The sequence below is a fragment of the Nannobrachium achirus genome, assembly GCF_963921795.1.
Source record: "Nannobrachium achirus genome assembly, chromosome: 15".
Taxonomy (NCBI): Eukaryota; Metazoa; Chordata; class Actinopteri; order Myctophiformes; family Myctophidae; genus Nannobrachium; species Nannobrachium achirus.
This window is the reverse complement of record NC_137822.1, coordinates 33,482,123-33,502,433: the sequence shown is the minus strand read 5'-3', so window position 1 is coordinate 33,502,433 and position 20,311 is coordinate 33,482,123. Positions and strand designations below refer to the sequence as shown.

General features: G+C 41.4%; 1 protein-coding gene across 1 annotated transcript in view; it reads right to left on the bottom strand.

Annotated features, from left to right (window-relative positions):
* Window positions 1–20,311, bottom strand: part of stxbp1a (syntaxin binding protein 1a) — a gene marked incomplete at its 5' end in the record, with an annotated part of 43,235 nt that overhangs the window by 11,826 nt on the left and 11,098 nt on the right. The window contains 15 exons of the mRNA XM_080742443.1: window positions 412–513; window positions 970–1,079; window positions 2,617–2,755; window positions 3,225–3,305; window positions 3,411–3,476; window positions 4,048–4,108; window positions 4,569–4,676; window positions 6,548–6,678; window positions 7,619–7,703; window positions 8,616–8,764; window positions 14,123–14,226; window positions 14,617–14,695; window positions 16,005–16,081; window positions 17,862–17,943; window positions 19,083–19,132. Coding sequence (XP_080598569.1) covers window positions 412–513; window positions 970–1,079; window positions 2,617–2,755; window positions 3,225–3,305; window positions 3,411–3,476; window positions 4,048–4,108; window positions 4,569–4,676; window positions 6,548–6,678; window positions 7,619–7,703; window positions 8,616–8,764; window positions 14,123–14,226; window positions 14,617–14,695; window positions 16,005–16,081; window positions 17,862–17,943; window positions 19,083–19,132 — 1,424 coding nt within the window. The remainder of the gene's footprint in view (window positions 1–411; window positions 514–969; window positions 1,080–2,616; window positions 2,756–3,224; window positions 3,306–3,410; window positions 3,477–4,047; window positions 4,109–4,568; window positions 4,677–6,547; window positions 6,679–7,618; window positions 7,704–8,615; window positions 8,765–14,122; window positions 14,227–14,616; window positions 14,696–16,004; window positions 16,082–17,861; window positions 17,944–19,082; window positions 19,133–20,311) is intronic.

Sequence of the window (20,311 nt, the reverse complement as noted above, 5' to 3'; positions counted from 1 at the left end):
TTCTATTCGTCTGTCATTCAATGTTATATGAGATACTTAAATGGTTTCCTTCTAGGATCTCCTTTTAGTAGACCTTGTACCAGTGAACTGTACCGTCATGAAACTGTACCTTTTCCTATGCAAACTTCTAATAAAGTCTTCAATCAATCAATCAATCAATCAATCAAACAATGAATGAATAATATTGTATATGTATATTGAATATGTATTTTGAAAATATCAGATCTACAAGTGTCCCATGATGCACCGCAGCGCAACACTCTCAAGATTGTGCTGTCTAGCACCACAGGCATACTGACATGCTTGCTGAATAACACACTGATGTGTACACACACGCACACGCACATATGCACATATGCACATGCGCACGCGCACGCACACGCACACGCACACACACAAAACTCCACACACCTCCATGATGTCCTTCACCAGGGGTGTCCAGCGAGACAGCTGGTAGGTCTGCTCACTGACGCGCTCCTTTCTGTCAAGCTTCTTTCCTCTGCGAAGAGTGGACTAGGGAAGGAAGGGAGGAATTATCATTAGAAGAGAGTGTAAACAAAATAAAGTGTTTCAATTATAAGGAATTTACAGTAAAATGTCCCCATAAATAAATTAAAACAGAATGTCTGAGATGCATTCCTGTGGTCCATAATTGGCATGTATTTGTATCTTGTAAATACTGTAAACATAAAGGGGAATGGCAGTATTGTGAGAGGGCAATGAGCATTCACTCACATCTGAATTCTTTAAATTATATTATGTTCCATCTATGGTCATGATAGCTGAATACCAGAGGAGGCTGATAAGTAAGTAAGTAATATGCATAAAGATTGACTGTCATCAGTGTACAAATGGAATAAAATGAACCCTGCAATGGGTCTCTGAGTTAAATTGAACATTTGTGGATTTCATGGCGTAGGCCAGATAAACAGGAGGCAGGAGGTGAAATCCTTTGACCAGTGAGCTTACATCTGTGACAATGGGCACGCCCAGGTGGGCCATGTTGGTGATGATCTCACTGTCCTCAGGGGGGATCTGGGCATGTTGGATCAACTTGTTGAGATTCTCCTCAGTGATACCTTGACACACACACACACACACACACACACACACACACACACACACACACACACACACACACACACACGTGAAGTTGATACAGCAGTGCTTCAAGCTCTGATTTGTCTTTTATAAGACTAGAGGTTCCCCGACCTGACCGATATGTCTGAGTCATTGTGTGGTGGCTTTGTCAGAGTAGCCGTTGCACCCGTCTGTCTGTGTCCCTCTTGCGCCCATACATGGAGATCTCAGTATCTGTCAGTCCTTGTCCCTTTTATGCCCATATATAGAGATCATTGATGTGATCAGTATATATGCCCATATATTGGTATGCTCATATTTGGGCATATCTGGTGGTTCTGGACAACGATATCTCCGAGCGGGCACCGAGTCCTTGCCGATACACGCACCAAGTTTGAAGTCGGTCAATCCCATTTATGCGCATGACCATATGTGGGCATAGCGGTCAGATCTGTGGCTCTGGACAACCAAGATCTCTTTATATGCTTATATACTGTACTGTATGGGAGTATTAGTATGCACATCGGCTATATATTAAAGTTGAAAATGTTGGGGTTTAAGGATGTGTCATCATGAGCCACAGTCTTTTTAAAGCCTGCCAGCCTCTAGCATCTCTAACACATGACCATATACAAACCTTCATGATCAAATTCAAAGTGCTCCAACTCACCCTTGCCTTGTTCCCACCCCGGAATGTCTACGTTTGAAATGGTATCCAGAATCTTTCTAGAATCTGGATCTAGAATGTGGGAGAGGGGGAGCGGAACAAGGAGGTGGTGAATTCAACCTGAGGGTGTGGGTTTTGCGTGTCTGTTTGAGTCATTAGTCAGTGTGTCAGAATTCCCTATTCCAAGGATAACCTTATGCGTTGCCTTTCATGGATTCCTCCACTGTAATCGCATTCTGAAGTGACGACTGCGATTAAAAGGATTCAAAAGTACTTAAACAAGGTTATTAGTTAAATTATAGTTAACTAAAACAAATGAAATTGATGGCAAACTAGAAAAAAAGGCAATGCAGTTAAATGAAATAAAAATAAAAACAAGGCTTTCCAGAAGAAGTAAAAAAAAAAGCAATTACTAACTGAAACTGTGTGTATTTACAAAACGAACTAAAACTAATTAAAATCACATTGAAAATGTCCTTAGTTTTCTTTGTCAATATTTCATACAGTGTATATTGGATGGTACTGGTGTGGTAGTGTTTTGGTTGGATATGAAATCTATCTTCCAATGTTTAGCTGTGCCAGTTACCTTTTAAACAGAATTTCACATAATACGCAATGTTTTCTGACCTTTTTGAATCTCGTCCCTGACAATTACCCCATACTACAACAAAAAGAAAAAAAGAAAACTAATAAAAACTAGACCAACAAAACCAATCATTTTCACAATATAAAATCTAAACTAACTAGAAAGCCCACTTTAAAAACTCAACTGAAAGTGAAAACATGAAGTCAAAGAATGAATACAAATAATGACATTTCTAATCTATAATAACCTTGGCACTTCCACTATAGGCAGGTTTCCCCCTTACCATTCTTCAGGAAGATGTAAAGCAGGATGATGCGGATCTTGTCATATGTGGTGACGTTGGCATCCAGCAGGATGGGGACGATGGCCCTCATGGGGTCCTTAATCTTCTCTCCCTCAGCATCAGTCCCCATAGCCAGGTCCTATCACAGGTACAAATAACTCAGTTACTTCTGTCAACAGTCTTATACTTCAATTATTATGCCCACGGATACAACTGGAGCAGGTTCACTGTTCATCTTCTGTGGTGCATGTAAAAACAGTGCACGCCTCTGCTGCGCGACAGCGGCGCACGACAACGGCAATGGCACGCATCCAAGGCATGAAACAATGGCATACAACAAACTACCCTAAGTATAAATCACGCTTTATTCATTATGAAATCAGAATAAGGAAATGGAAAAGGAAAAGGAAATGAAAAAGTAACAAGCTAAAGTTAAAGCAAGGACACGCTTTTTTATCTTCTTTTTTTGCTTTAGGATACTGTTTGTTTGCATGACTGTGTTATTTATTGTTGTCATGTATCACACCATTAAACCTATTCTATCACTGTAGTAGTGCTTCCAAAGCAATGTAATCTTGGGGTCAATGAAGTGAATCTGGAATCTTTACCTGTTCCACGCGACACAACTTGTCAACGGTCCCCTGGTAATGCTTCATGCAGTCCTCAGCCAGCTGCAGGTGAGTGGAGTACTGAGACACAAAGAGACAGGCACCGTCAGTGAACAGTAACACTCACCCACACAAAAAAAACACACACACAAGCACATGCACGCACGCACACACGGACAGACTTACCTTGCTGAGTTCCTTTTGGTATTGCGGCATCTTCTTCAACATCTGAGACAGGTCCCTCATTGTTGTCTGGTGGGAAAAACAACGCATGGTTTGAGCTTGGTGACTTGAAAGTGTTATCACTGTATTTGTGACACTTTCAAGGTGCAACAGTTGACAGAGTGATTTAGATTTACACTGAAAAGATATGTATTATATGTCGCTTTTCCAATGCGCTGCCTTTCCATTAGTACCTGCTATCTTGCACCAGGTTCTAACAGGAACTTTTAGTGCCTGACAAGGTTCCAAGCGGGCTGGGAGCTGGCAATACCAAATGTTGATGTGCAAACGCTGCTAACTACTACTGATTGGTCAGAGAATCCTCACTAGGGTCATGAACAAACTCCATTGTTACTGTTGTTAAAGGCTGCCTGCTGTTGTTTTAAACTAGATGTCGTAAAATAAGAAATGAATCGAAGTTCAGATACTCTATGGCCGATTCCTATGGCCTTAATGTTAGTAGAAACGGGCTGTACGGGTTAAAATGGAGATTGTGTCCAGGCATCACCCGTAAAGGTTCCATTCGGTTACGTTTGTACACTCTGGGCGTTTCATTTTAGGGTAAAGTATTCCTCTGACCATTACAAGCTCTCCACCTTACCTTCTCCCCGGTGTTCATCCTCTTGCTGGCGGAGAAGTCTTTCAGCTGGCGGGTCACCTCCCTGATGACACACACACACAGAAAGGTCATACTGTAGATGTCCAACTGTGACAGAGACTACTTACCGGTATGTCTACTGATTGGTCATCTTTAGTAAATAGAATGAATACAGTGCACGAGAGCAGTCAGTTGGTTATACAGTATGACGTACAGTGTCAGTTTCACTAAATTTGGTTTCTCCCCGAACCCAAAAATACTTCGAATCATCAGACGGATGGAAATGGCAGAAACCGTAAAAGGTTTCTTCAAGTAAAACTTAGAATACTTTGTTTGGTACTGTACATCCATCTTTTATCGCAACTCCTAGCACTGTTGCTCCTTTGGGGGACATTCAATGAAAGCTATTGCATCGCTGCATCCCAATTAAATGTCTTCAGTAACTTGCGGGCAACAACTTGTTCGTCAAGGCAACAGTGAGAGAGCAGCAGAGCAGAAAGGTCTAATAATGTAGTTCTACTTACTGTGAGACCTCGGCTATATGTTTGTGTCTGAGGTTGACCCACAGGTCATCGTCCTCATGCAGAAGAACCTCCTTCTCACGATTGTCTCCCATACCACTGGTGTCATACCTGAAACACAGGGACACAGAGGAATTAGAACAAAGAATTTAGAGTTACTACAGTTACAATCTGAGCCACTGGGGATTGGCTTGGACAGTGGCTCAGGGGTAGAGTGGCCACTTGGCAACTGGAAGGTTCCCAGTTAGATCCCAGGCTCCCTCAGAGTTACTGTCAAAGTGTCCTTGAGCAAAACCTAATTGCTCCCGATGAGCAGGTTGGTGCCTTGCATGGTTTCCTCCTCCATCAGTGTGCATGAATGTGTGTATGTGTGAATGTAATGCACAATCATTGTAAAGTGCCTTGGATAAAGGCGCTATAGAAATGCACCATTTACAATCTAATTGATTATATATTAGGGCTGGGATGCGATTAAACATTTTAATCTAATTAATTACAGGCTCTGTGATTAATTAATCGCAATTAATCGCATTTTAATCGCACATCGTTATTTGACCTGAGAAGCATTTTTTTCAAGTAAAACACATTTTGTTGTATGAGTGAATCAACAAGTGAGTTTTTTAAATCTAGATTTTGCATCCACTGGGCCAAGCAAATCGCTCTGATCGGCTACTTCTCCCTTCGCGTTTGTTGTCTCTTCTTGGTTGGTGCATCGCTATGATCAGTATGCCCGAAATTGAAGGTTCTGTGGTGCAAAAACTAGGTGCGATTAAAATGAGTTAATTTTTTTAATCGCGTTAATTTTCTGTAATTAATTAATCGCAATTAATCAGTTAAAGTCCCAGCCTTATTATATATATTTTTGCCGTGTTGCACAACAAAGTATACAAGAGAGCTTAAGTGGTAATCGATTTAGTCGATAATAAAAAGCAAATCAAATAGATTTCATTCAGTGACAGTCACTGATCAATCTCCATCCCCAGCGTCCTTCTGTAGAAGCATTTAGGTTTTCACAATGTCAGCATGTAATTTAATGCAGGTTCATATTGTACTCTATCATGCTCTTTTGATTTCTGTGTATCTTAATTCCTGTCTATTATCATGTCAGTGTAATACAGATTATTCTGTAGTATCACGGGAGCAGAGCCACACTGCCAAGTAATGATATAATATCATTGATGCGATAAGTGGTTTTCATCTTGACAAGAGTGTCTGACTTTAGTAAAGGGACAGGCAGCCAGATAGACAACGTGGCGAACACACTGAGAGACACAGAGAGATCTGGAAATAACTGTGATGAAGACTTGTCGTCAGAATTGACATTTCAATAACATGAAGTCATCCTCACAAACCTCCCTTCTCCTCCTATAATAGAGAATTATTTATGCACACAATTTGACTGACTCATAGGCTCTGATGAAGTTGACAACCACATTATATATATATATATATATATATATATATATATATATATATATATATATATATATAGCTATATTATGTTAGAATTTACTCGCAGTCCATTTTAATATGGTTAAGCGGACTGAGGTGTCTCTTTGTTTTGTATGTTCATTTTATTTTATTATTATTATTATTGTTGTTATTTCCTTTTTGTCTTATTGTTCTTGTAAGTGTTCTTTCTTGTTTGGGGGGGGGGGTAAATGATATATAATTAAGATGTTTTTTTGTGATAATGGGGATATACGAAGCATTGTTAAAACATTTTGTTGATTCATACAATGAATGCTTGTTGAAAAACCCAATAAACAAAAGTAAAAAAAAAAAAATTATAATAATAATAATAATAAAAGTCACCAAAGTTTTTCCTGGCTTACTATTGACCGACAGTTTTATCCCTCAAATAATGGCATAAAAGATCTAAAGAACAATAGAAATAGAGGAAAATGAATGTAACAACAACAGAGAACAGAACCGGGCACAGTGCAGTAGAACAGAGTGCAAACATCATCACAGACACATACTTGTACACATCGTTTTCGATGGGCAGCAGGTCGTATCCCATAGCCTGGAAGGTCAGCTCATGGAGAACGGGGGACGCTGGGTCGAAGGCCCTGTCCAGGATGATCAGCTGAGAACGGGCCTTGTCTGGACCCTGTAGAGCAAGAATATAAATATAAATATACATAATACAGTATGCACACACACACAAACCGGACCCCGTATACACTATACAGGGGCATCACAAGGGGGGGGAAAGTGGGACAGAGTTACTAGGGCCCAAGGTGGAGGGGCCTTAATTATTTAGCTATCGAAAAATATATACAAGCTCATATAAAAATATATACAAGCTCACAGCGCGGCACAGAGTGCCGCGCTGCAAGCTTGTAGATCTGCTATTTTTGAAAAGTCATGAAGATGTGTGGATATCTTTGAATATATGTATTTTTTTAAGCGAACATTTGTAACTCAAATTTTACTTCTGGGGGGGTCCCTGGAACTAAGTATTTTGAGATGGGGGATTTTGAGATGGGGACTTGCACACATTTTCACGATTTTTCAAAAATAACAGATCTACAAGCTCACATCTGCAAACGCGTAATAATGCGTTCCCAGTCTAAATGGGTTAAACCCCCTCCCCCTATGAAGAACATTCATGGGGGGCCCACAGTGAATCCTTGTACCCAGGGCCCAAAATGTTATGCTACACCCCTGCCCGTATAGACAGACAGACAGACAGACAGACAGACAGACAGACAAGGACAGAGAAATAGACAGAGAACAACACAGATTGTCAACATCTCTCTCTCCACTAAATCTCTCTACACCAAATCTGTCAAAAATAGCTGAGCTTGTAGATCGGCTATTTTTGCGGAATGTTCGCTGTCAGAATGGGGACGCTATGGGGTTCATGTAGTTAAGATAAACAAAGAAAAAGTATCAAGATAACAAAACAAAAACAACTGAAGCTCAGCTACAGTAGATCGGATGGCACCGAAACTCAAAATGGAAAACAAGAAGATGACAAAAAAAAAAGATTAAGCAGTGACAAATGGAGTGGAAAAATGTAGTACTTTGAGTTCTCCCAGACTCACCTCTCCCATGGTGGGGTCATCTGCCTTGTAGGCATCCAGTTTGTCCTGAACCAGCTGGGCCAGGGTTGCATTATCCTTGTACTCGCTGGCGGAGACAGACAGACAGACAGACAGACAGACAGACAGACAGACAGACAGACAGACAGACAGACAGACAGACAGAGAAGCAAGACAGAATGAGATATTCCAGAAAATAACAAATCTCGGGCCAGTTTCTCAACCCTAACTTATTGCTGACCTCATTATATATATTCTTTCATAAACCAAGCTGCTGTTATACTGACATATTTTCTAAAATATGTGAGAGTGGCAGTCTGTTTTCCCTCTATATTTGCTTTGCACTGAGATAGTGTTACAGTTTACAGTTTAGGCATTTAGCAGATGCTTTTAATCCAAAGGGACTTACAATAAGCAAGGTAATACATCAATATAATAAGCAAGATAATATGTCAGTACATCAACAACAATACATCAAATGCATAGGAATATCAATCTAGAACATTTTTTAAGGTTTTGTTCCTACAATGTCAAATCAGTTAATTTAACTCCAAAAGTGTGCAAAAGCAACCAAAGGGATCCATAAAGGAAATACCTGTCCGCTACTACAGTATGTAAACCATATGCTAAGAGTACATTCTGCACTGCCTGGAGGTTAAAAGATGACATTTTCTCACACCTCACTCACCTCATCTCCTCTCCTTTCATGTTTCATTTTATTTCATTTAATCTCTTCTCGTCTTGTCTCCACACAGGCTGAACGAATACCATCTTTACAAATAGTGACGGTATCATTTTTACCTCTAATATACTTTTTTGGGGAAGCCAGCCACTGCAAATCATCCGTATAACACACTACAACTCGTTTGCTAAATGTCACGCTATCCCTTTAAAGATGATGCGTTTGGGAAGGCCACCCCTGGGTGCTTGCCTGCCTGCCTGCCTGCCAGTGGGTGCCCTGCACACCCCACCCCCACTACACCACCATGTGCTGGCTCACCCTCTGTATCTGACGGCAGGGTACTCCTTCAGGGTGGCACACAGGGTGGCCAGCTGCTCTGCCAGCCTCTCCATCACCGGGTTCTTCAGCTGAGTCTTGTGGGGGCTGTAGAAACTCTGGAAGGCATCTGGGTTGTCCAGAGAGAACACCTGGAACACGAACACACGCACACACACGCACGCACGCACACACACACACACGCACGCACGCACGCACGCACGCACGCACGAACGCACGCACACACGCACGCACGCACGCACGGACGCACGCACGCAAACAGAGATATCCCATGAAACGGATGTGACAATTTGTTAATCACGTTTAGTCTATAGCAGTGGTTCTCAAACCTTGAAATGTTAAGGTCTCCTCTTAACTTTGACAGTGTACAAATGGAACCAAATGGACCCGTCAGGGTCCATTTGGTTCCATTTGTACGCTGTCAAAGTTACAGACTTGCAAGGGTCAATTTTGACCCCATAAGGGAACCTAGACAGTCCCTGAAATCCACTTTGAGAACCACTGCTCTATAGTCTCATTTAGTCACAAAGACAACAAGGAAATAGCCGTAGTGGCCATGTTTGACATGTCCAGTTCCTTCTGCAGCGAGGTCGCCCGTGGTGACATACAAGTGTGCGGTGGCACCTTAGCTTGAGCCACTCTGTCCTTTTTTCATCACTGCTCTCGGCAAGGGCAAATAAAGACTGGGTACAGTATGTGATAAAGCATTAAACATTGTTATTCTCCCCGTTAAGGCTGGTTTACTGCATTGCGCACCGGCGTCTCACACCGGAAAAAGCTGATGTATAAGCTCACGACGCGTCACGCTGTGAACTTGTATGTCGGCTATTTGCGGCTATTATCGTCACCATCTGTCTACCATTCTCAGGTCCTGTTCTCCTGCCCTACGTTTAATATTCCTCTCATCGCGCATTTTATTGCCTCAACCCCTCCCCTTCTCTCCTCTCGCTCTGTCTCTCCCTTTCTCTATTCTCTATATTTATCGCCTCTCCTCCCTTCTCGTCCACTCCTCTGTTCTCTACCGCCTCGTCTCCTCCTGCATCACACACAACCCCCCCCCCCCCCCCCCCCCCCTCCCACCTCCATCTGTCCACGGTCACGTGACAACCCTCCTGCAGATGCGTCCCCTGTTTGCGGTGTTCCCCATTGGCTGCCGTTTGCTGTGTGGATTCTGACTCATCCAATTAGGGGAAGGGGCTATGGGTCTGTGGGCGGGCTCATGAGCCAGCACTTTGGCCCGCAGCATAAACCTCTGAGTCTGAATTAATCATTGTAGACGGGGGGAGAAAGGCATTGTGGGTCAGACGGCATCCTCAACAGCGAGGGAAGACATTGGGGAGAGATGATGAGAGACACAACGAGGTGTGGAGGATAGAGCAGGGGTCTTCAACGTTTTCAGCCCAAGGACCCCTTAGTTGAGAGAGAGATGAAGCAGGAACCCCCACAACCTTATCATAGATCCCATATAGTTTCATCGTTTGACAGCACAATCATCAGTTTATTTTGGATTCATGTCAATTTGTGTTTTCAGATATTTAACCACTTGAACCGTCAATACTTTATAACCTTGACCTTTCACTCTGTACTTAGTCTGCTCTTTTTCCCCTCTACACCAAAGCTCTTTGCTGAAAATCTGCTATTTTTGGCTAAAGTTCTCAGAATATGGACACTAGAGTTCAAGTGGTTAATATAAAAGAGAAGAAATAAAACGTTCTATCATTCAACGATTTGGAGGACCCCCTGTAGTAACTCTGAGGACCCCCTAGTTGTCCCGGACCCCCTGTTGAAGACCCATGGGATAGAGGAAGTGAGAAGGAAAGCAGGAGACCATCAACATAATGGCCCTCATTTATCAAACTAGTGTAAATCAAAAGAAATGGGCATGAGGTCATCTCAGCGCAACGGTCGGCATTTATCAATCTGTCGTCAATTTGGTCGTGAGTGTAGCCAATGCTCAAAACTCACGTCAGGTCTCAGCACGCACACACAAATCTTTGTCATCGTAGCAGACCTGCAGTGCAGCATAGTCTGACTGTCTGACAGGCTTCTAAACGTTTGCAGCAGCCTTGTTGATGTAACCTAACATTAATCTAAATACATCTACATATCCCTAACATACATAGTCAGTTACAAATACATCTACATATCCCTAACATACATAGTCAGTTACGAATACATCTACATATCCCTAACATACATAGTCAGTTACGAATACATCTACATATCCCTAACATACATAGTCAGTTACCAATACATCTACATATCCCTAACATACATAGTCAGTTACAAATACATCTACATATCCCTAACATACATAGTCAGTTACAAATACATCTACATATCCCTAACAAACATAGTCAGTTACAAATACATCTACATATCCCTAACATACATAGTCAGTTACAAATACATCTACATATCCCTAACAAACATAGTCAGTTACGAATACATCTACATATCCCTAACATACATAGTCAGTTACCAATACATCTACATATCCCTAACATACATAGTCAGTTACAAATACATCTACATATCCCTAACATACATAGTCAGTTACAAATACAGGGTGAACAGGTGACAAAATTACAAGCATTTAAAATGTAGGAATTAGAAACAATCAAATTAGGTTAGATGCTTGATCAGTCCGCGATGTAAACAGGAGCTTTAACAGTCCCTCAGATATCTCGACAATGGCAGATCTGGCTCTATTAAGACCTACTGCATACTTGCGCGTAGACGAGAGGATTATCATTTTGCAAAAACAGCAGCGTACTGACATGTCTCCAGGGCGCACTGCAGCTGGACTCTCATATCCTCGATGCTGGGTGAAATTAATATTCAAAGCGTATTCCAATCATGACATACATTTTGGTGTGATTCATGTACTACTTGACAAAGATTAGTCCCTCACGGAATACCTGATAATCCCAATAGAAGTTAGTGATTTACTACTGTATCTCTGCCGCTGTTGGACGCATTAGTGATTTTATTTTTAACGTATTCTTCTGACTATATGACACTATTTAGTTTGTTCGATTGAACTTGCGCTCTTAAGACCGTGGTCATGTTTTATGGTGTATCAACACCAGACCATTCTTGCGCTGTGATTGGCAGGATACGGACGTTTGTTAAACCACACAAGCCCTGTGGTGAGATTACTCCTGTGGTTGGATTCTACGTTCCACTGATTAAGGAAGGCCACGGTGAAAAAGAGAGAGAAAGGAGGGTCATAGCAGGGGAGGGTCAACCCATTAAGACCTGAGGACCGATTAAAAAAAAATGTCTTCAAAATCCTAACAGTTTTCTGAAATATGTATGTTGCTAGTGCTACTGTATATCAGTGATCGTCAAACCTTTTCATGTAAGGACCTCCAAAATTATATTTCAAAATGGTTTGTTCAACGGACCCCCAGTACAAAGATTTTAGTTAAAAATGTTCAGTTGTTCACTTTAAAAATAGATATATAAATCTATATTGGAGGTCAAATTCGTTTATCATAATTTGAGCGAATAACACTTATCTAGTCTCAAGATCGTTCTCCCAGGCCAGCTTGGCCAGCTTCCTAGAAGTCTATTCTGCTTAGATCACATGGTTTAACATTATGTGTCCTTGGACAGTCTCCCATTATAGGACGGACCAAAAAAGAATATGCCGTATAGAGAGCAAGGTGACTATAATGTTTCAGCAAGTTTCAGCAACATTTTAGTGAGTGTAAGTAAGTATAAAATAGGGCTTAAATGCTAAACAAGGGATTCAGTGCAACTGTTTGCAGGACCTGAGGCACCCTGAAAAGAGAGGTATAGACAAGCAGGGTGGGAATGGGAGGCCTATTTCATAGCTGGAGGGACAGAGAAAGAGAGGATGTGAAGAAGGGAGGGAGGGAGGGAGGGAGGGAGGGAAAGAACAACCAGAGTAAAGGACGATGTGACGTCTGGAACAGCTGATCAGCCTACTGTATTGTATGTGCCCGGTGCACCCATGCATGCAAGGGCGTACGTACGCATGTATAGACATTGGGGAGGACAAATGTCTGGGTATAGCTTTAGCTCCGTCGGTAGAGACGTTCCATCTTTTAATCGCGAAAGACGTGCAGTAATCTTGTTTGGGTTTTACCGAAAGAACAATTACCGACCTTGAAGACCATTTTAGTTTGATACACGCATCAAAGATTCAAGAATAGGACACACAAGGTGGTGAATAAATGGCTAAATAGATATATCTGCTTGGGGCAGCATTGGGACATAACTACTGTAGATTAAATTATAATAAGGTAATAAGAGAAAGTTGACAGCGTTAATTAAAGGATAAAAGTAACATATTTTCTACTGTATATTGGCGGGCAGATTGGTATTATTATTATTTTTTTTTTCAATATATTGTAAAAATGCATGGTTACGCCCAACCTGTGCATGCATGTGTGCGCGTACCTGCAGGTATAATCTCTTTCATCTATACCTCCCTCTCGTCCCTGTCCTTTGTAAGCTGTTTTTGTTTTGTTATCAGCATCGTTAGCGATGCTATTTCAGTCCACGTCCTTCCTGGTATCAGTAGCTCCTTCATCCTACCGTTTACTTACTTATATCTCTCTATCGCTGGATGCTCCTGCTTGGTCTGGTGATTCATTTTCATTGACAGTGATTACGCCAACAGAAACAACAAGCGGCCACATTCCATCTCATGGTCATTGGGCAAGACAGAGAGTATAAAGCCTGATGTGTCCGTTTAACCACATCAACCCTTTGGTCCCCAGTGGTGGAAAAAGTACTCAAATGTTTTATTTAAGTAAAAGTATCAGTACTGTGATGTAACTCTGTAAAAGTAAAAGTCCGGAATTCAAAATGTACTTGAGTCAAAGTACAAAAGTATTGGCATCAAAATGTACTTGCAGTACCAAACGTAAGTACTCATTATGCAGGATGTCCCATTACAGGATCTTTTGAAAATATCAGATCTACAAGCTCACAATGTGTCACACTGTCGGGACACTGTCGGACGGAGTCTAAAATTGGGCTTGAATTAACATTGATGCTGCCTGGAGAATGGTCAGTTGATGATATACACCTACTGTAGCTTGTTTGTTTTCCTTTCTTTTGCTTGGTCTTTACATTTTTTGTATTCATCAGTTGAGCTGCTGTGAAGCAGCATAGCCACACAAACAAACACCCAAACAGAATTCTTTGTTTTCAGCCCCATACATTACAGCCCTTTATGTTAAGGCACTCTTGATGAAGGTCCAGAGGGACCGAAACCTCTGTCATTTTGAATAAAACAAGAGTCTACGGAGCAAAGAGCAGTGTCGCCTGTGCGGGATATTTTGTTCATGAAAATATTTTCATGAACAGTTTTCACTGTCCAACGCACCTGCAACCAAATTAAGTGGACGTGCGAATACTTCCTTTACAAATCCCTATAACTCTATAGCATTGAAGTATTGAAGTAACAGCCATGCATTCCAGTGTGTACAGTACTTGGTGTCATGTTGTACCTGTGACTCATAGGGCAAGAAGGCGATGTTGATCTCAGTCAGAGTCTTGATGGTCTTGGAGGCGCGGCTCTTCACCAGCTCGTTGAACAAGGGGTCAGGGCAAGCTGGAGAGAGGGAGAGAGAGAGAGAGACATCTGCTGTCAAACAGTCACAGCTACAAACAAGTTGACTTGTTGTTGTTGTTGAATTTGCTGTCAAAATGTACAGTGTGCGTGTGCGTGTGCGTGTGCGTGTGCGACTGTGCGTGTGCGTGTGTGCGTGTGTGCGTGTGCGTGTGCGTGTGCGTGTGCGTGTGTGTGTGTGTGTGTGTGTCCGTGTCCTGTTGACCCCTATTGTAATGAGAACTACCACAGAAGCGGATTCCAGAGCTTGTCTGTCAACATGCTAACACCATTCCAGTTGACTTTTCTCTGTAACCATAGTCTTTTCAACTATTTGAACAGTACTTCATCAAAGACTAGTTTTTGGTGACCTTTTCTCTCAGCCATACTCACAGTCAGTGAAGAAGACGTGGGCCGCCTTGTATTTTGCTGAATGAGGGTCTTTGAAGTCTCCAATCAGGGTGTGCACGGACTGAGGAGAGAGAGCACAGACACATACAATTAGAAAGGTGTAATTCTGCACTGACGCGAGCCACAAGGAATCGGCTGGGAAATGAATTCTGTCCTGAATTCTTCATAGCCATTTGCACATTTCTAATGCATGGGTTTATACTAGACAGTTCTGTTCTTGATGAATTCTGCCTTGCCAATGCCATTTATATTACATGTAATGTCGCTCCTGTCTGATTGGACATTATATTGTCCAATCAGAAAGGGGACAGAAAATGAACAAAAATAAACAGGTTTACTTTAGCTGGCTGAAGGTTCTCGGACCTGGAACAATAGTGTGTTGCCTATAGCAACCACACTAAAGCCCCTTTTCCACTGACATGGCCGGACACCACACCACTCCACACCCCCACTTGTGTCAGGTTTTCCACTACAAGGACCTGGGTAGAGTGGTGTGAAAGTGGTACTAAACGTGGTTCTAAAAAGTATTCAATCTAGAGTAGGTCTGAGCTAGGCCAACCAGGGCCAAACACTTCATAATGACTGATACCACTACCTAGACACAGGATCTGACACAAATTCAAGATTTAATTCATCCCCTGAGCAAGCAAACAGGCTCTATTAGCTCAATGGTACTAACAAGTTCAGGACTTCTGCAGGAGACCAGTAGAAGAGGAGAATTTAACATGCCCTATGTGCAGCTTTAAGCTCTTTAAATGTCTTTGTTAAAATAGCTAAAATCGCCTATAATCTACAAGCTCACAAAGCATCACCATGTGCTGTGAGCTTGCCTTGTAGATCTGTTATTTTCACTATGCATATTTTGACAAATTTTGAAAACATTTTCCCAAAATAGGTTTAATGTGTTTTAGATATCAAATTCAGACGCGTGGAATCCCCCACCCATCCCTCCCAGAAAATGCAACCCTGGTAGTTGTGGTAAACAGGTCCTAAACATAAAACAAATAGGTAAAGATTGGGTGTAAAGGGGGACAAAAGATTGCCCCCAGACTTCTAAGAGTACTGTATCACTACAGCCCTGGTAGTAACAGTGGCTCAGAAGGACAGGGTGAGTGGGGCCACCATGGTAACAGAGGAGAATGTGTTGCCTCAGTTGAGTCAACAATGGTGTGCGTCCTCCATCAGCAGCACCGTGGCATATGGTTCCTGCTGCTAAGAGAACAGACCTGGTTGCCAGAGACACGGCTCTAAATATACACCGTGAAAAGGATGGAGGTGTGTGCGTGTGTGTGTGTGTGTGTGTGTGTGCGTGCGTGCGTGCGTGCGTGCGTGCGTGCGTGCGTGTGTGCGTGCGTGCGTGCGTGTGTTACCTTCTCTGTTGGTGTAATCAGGTAAATAGCCTCCAGGGTGGGAAGAGGCTCTCTGCGTTTGTTTATATCCTCCACAACTAGCCGAGAAAGAGAGAGAGGAGGGAGGTGGGAAGGAAGGAAGGAAGGAAGGAAGGAAGGAAGGAAGGAAGGAAGGAAGGAATTGGAAGTTCAGTAATGCAGAATGCACCAAATAACTCACACCTGCTATATCCTAATGATGGGCAGAAGTTGCTGAATGTTTGCTGTCAGAGTAAAATCATTAGTGTTAATTTAACACTAATGTGTACAAATGAGTGCTTTGTCAGCTCTAAGCAAAGCACACTGTGCGTCTCTTCCACTCTAGAATGTTATCTTCTTTATAGTAGTAGGGGTGCAACAGTTAATCAAAGAAATCTATTTAATCGATAATAAAAAGCATTTGATAATCGATAATTTCATAAAATAATCGATTAATGATGAATCTCTATTTTGGGTTAGGGTTCACAAAATTAGAAAACTGTGAAAATAGTTCACAACGCACGCTGTGAGCTTGCAGTTCGGCTAATGTCACTGAGCTTGTAGGTCGCTATTTTCACTATTTTAGCATGACACCATATTGTGCAACGAAGCATAAAATAAAGCTTAAGTGGTTAATCATTTCGTTGATCAAATATGTTTAAAAAATATATAAAAAAAATTAATGTCTCTATTATTTGATTAATGGAAAAATAAATCAATAGAATAATCACTAAGAGTTGGGTTGTAAGGCCAAAAAAAGACTTTCCTGCTGTGGATGGGCAATGTTGGATTCTATTCTACGCTAAGCTATTCAAGCTATTCATCAACTAATCTAATCATCATTAAGCTAGGCTATTGTATCAAACAGACAACCTGACAACCTCATCAGATGGGGGAAGGGTGGTCACTGTAAACTGTGTTGTTTTGGCTATTCGTCAATCAAATAGACGTCACACTGATAAGTAGCAGTATGTGCTCAGTTTAAACAGAGCTTTCTGTTTACCGTTCAGTCTGAGTTTAGATCCCGCCTACTATATCCGATCATTTCCACTCACACACATTCATGAACACTGTGTCAGCTCTACTGTCTGCTCTCATTTGTAAAATACATGTAGATATAACATTTTCAAATAAATACATAAATAAATGGTGCCCAATATACTCAGGGACCACTGTTTTTCCTGTGATGAACTTGCACAAAATAAATATTTTCGTGTGTGTTGTTTGTGTCATGAGTACATCCACACAGAACGTGAATATTATGCAGTGATAAAGTGACCCTCAAAACTAGGTAGTTTTGCCACAGTGAATAAAGGCGTCAACCTTACAGTATGAGGCATCAAATAGTCAATATGAATAGTTTGATGTTAAATATTCACCGACACAAGATATTCAGATATTTTATTCGTCACGCTCCTGGGCGTGTCTTATTTATTATTTATAATATAATAATAATAATATGGCCCCACGCCTTCGGGACTGTTTATCACAGTACATTTGCACATACGTGAAATTTGTTCTCTGCATTTTACCCATCCTATAACAACTAGGAGCAGTGAGCAGCCATATACGGCGCTCGGGGAGCAATTATGGGTTAAGGTCTTGCTCAGGGACGCATTGACACATTGCTGCCTGACCGGGAATCGAACCGGGGACAACCAGGGGAACTGGTTCCCCAGGCAGGCTCCCTAACCACTCAGCTATGGTCACCCATATTTGGGACAGACAGCAGTTAAGTAAGGAAACAAAGTATTGAAGGTACAGCAGAGGAGGCCCCTTGGAGCCAGGGGGCCCTTATTATACCACTCAGTCATCTCTGGAACATGAAAGATAAAAGAAAGATAAATGCTTATCCCTTACTGGTGATGCCCTCTGTCATGATGTCTGTCATCTTGCAACAGGAGGACAGCATTCTCATGCTCAGCTGATCCACAATGAGTGCCTGGAAACAGGAGACACACCGGTTAACGATTGTGAACACACACGCATATTAATATAAAACTTTACACACTGTCAACATTATATTCTTTGTGTTTTAATTATCTGTTGTTTATTTTATTACAATTCTTAAAGTGTATACGGTGCCATTTCAGACAGGATCATTGTGAAGTTGAGGCCATAATAAACATGATTTTTGAGTGTGTTTTGTTGTTTTTCTGTGTTTTTTTTTTATGTATTATTTTGTATGTGATTTCCATGTCTGTGACATCACAGACGCGAACATCAGTCCAAGACAAAAATGGCAATGCTATCTCCGGTTTTATATCCCGTATCTGCGTGAAGTAAGCTGATACGTTTTTAGGAAACCAGAAGCAGGTTCGAGTCCATTAATTCCAATGGAAGAGTGAGCCTGAACACAGCTTCTGAACAATTGTTTAGTTTAGCCCCATGGTCACTGAACTAAATATTGGGACCCAATTGTCAAAAGCCACACAATATTCCCAAGCTTTTTATGTGAATGATATCATGAGGATAAGTACAATGTAAGACTCATGTCAGTGGTATGGTATTTCTGCCACTGTAGCTGCCTCAAGGACAGGCTGTACCATAACAAGACGGGCTGTACCAAAACAATAGCTATCAGGCCTAGTGGAGAGACTAGGCTCTTAAAAGCTACCAAATATCATAATGTATTGGAGAAGTATTATAAGTGATGGCAAATATAAAGGTATAGATATAAGCAGCCATATCATTTCTTCCTCAGTAGTCCAGGAAGAACTTGAGATTCAATTTCACATCTGTGATGACACATAATATGAAAATCATGTAAAAAAAAAACCTCACAAAAATCATGTTTACCATGTCCTCAGCTTCACTAAAACAGGATTTGGGTACAAATTCAGGAACGTTCCCAACTTCCTATTTAAGTCTCACAGTGGGGCCTTAACCTTCATCACAGATGTTCTTTCTTCTTTTAAACATTGCTTTATTCAACAAGAAAAAGCCCCACAAAACTACAGCTGAATGAACTCGTAAAAACGTTCTTCAGGTGAAGATGCAACGTCCTTTGATCAGTACTTGAAAGGTTGTATTATATTTATTGTGCTTGATCTTTAAAGACATTTTGAGGGGGATTCCTACCTTCCATTCTCCCTTCTTCTTCACCTTCTTGATGACATCATTCATAATCTCTGTGAATAAAAGAGAGAGAAATACAAATCAGGTTTTGGATATTTGTAGAATCAACCTTTTATGCTCATCATCATTGCAATACATCTTGCATCTTACACACACACACACTCACGCAGGCACGCACACACGCACGCACGCACGCACGCACGCACACACGCACCTCACATAATAAAATGTATGTACTGTATAAAATTATTCCATGCATCTCTCCCTAACACTAACCCCAAGGTAGCACATTTGTGGACAAAATTACCCGTTCGCCAGGGACATGCGCGCACCCACACACGCACACACAAGCACATACACACATACACAAGCATGTACTGTACACACATACACACGCACATAACCAGCAGGGCCAGGTGGGTCTATTCTCCAACAGGGAGTTAATCTCTCCAACCACAGAGGTATAAACCTGTCGGCTCGCCTGCCTGGTCTGAGTTGACCAACATGGGTAACAAGTGATCCTTTATGGGGCCTGGGATAGGCCTATATATCGATATTATATATTGTGTTATGAGACTAGATATTGTCTGTGATTTTGGATGTTGTAATCTTTCCTGGTTTGATCAAGTTGTAATTTATACTTTCAAAAATGATAAAACATTTCCAAAATAGCACATTTACAGGCTCAGCACGTCGCATCGGGACACATTGGAAAAATGACAATTCACAATACAATATCATCGTCACAATATCGATATTGAAGTATTTATATAAAATATAAAAAGAATTGTCCATATTTTAGGACTACCCCAGAGGAGTATGCTATCTCTCCAGGAATGTTCAAGTCCCATTTCCACACAGTACACAGAGACAGAGTGTACAAATACAGGTCCATTTGGTTCCATTTGTAAAAACTACGGAGTGAAATTAACACTAAGGATTATATTGTGCATGTGGTGTTTTAAGTCTGTGTTTCATTTAAGTAATAATAAGTCAACAAACCTTGCATAGAAACAGTAAATATTCTAGCAACATCAGCGTAATGTAATGCTTTTTAGCAACGTCAGTGTATTTGCATGTATTGTTTACATGCGCTTATATTTCCATCAGTGTAAAGACATTTGATCTCTATCGTATAGTCAACCGATTTTTGTGTGTGTCTGTGTCTGTGTCTGTGTGTCTGTGTCTGTGTCTGTGTGTGTGTGCTACAGTATAGCAAAGACACAACATAC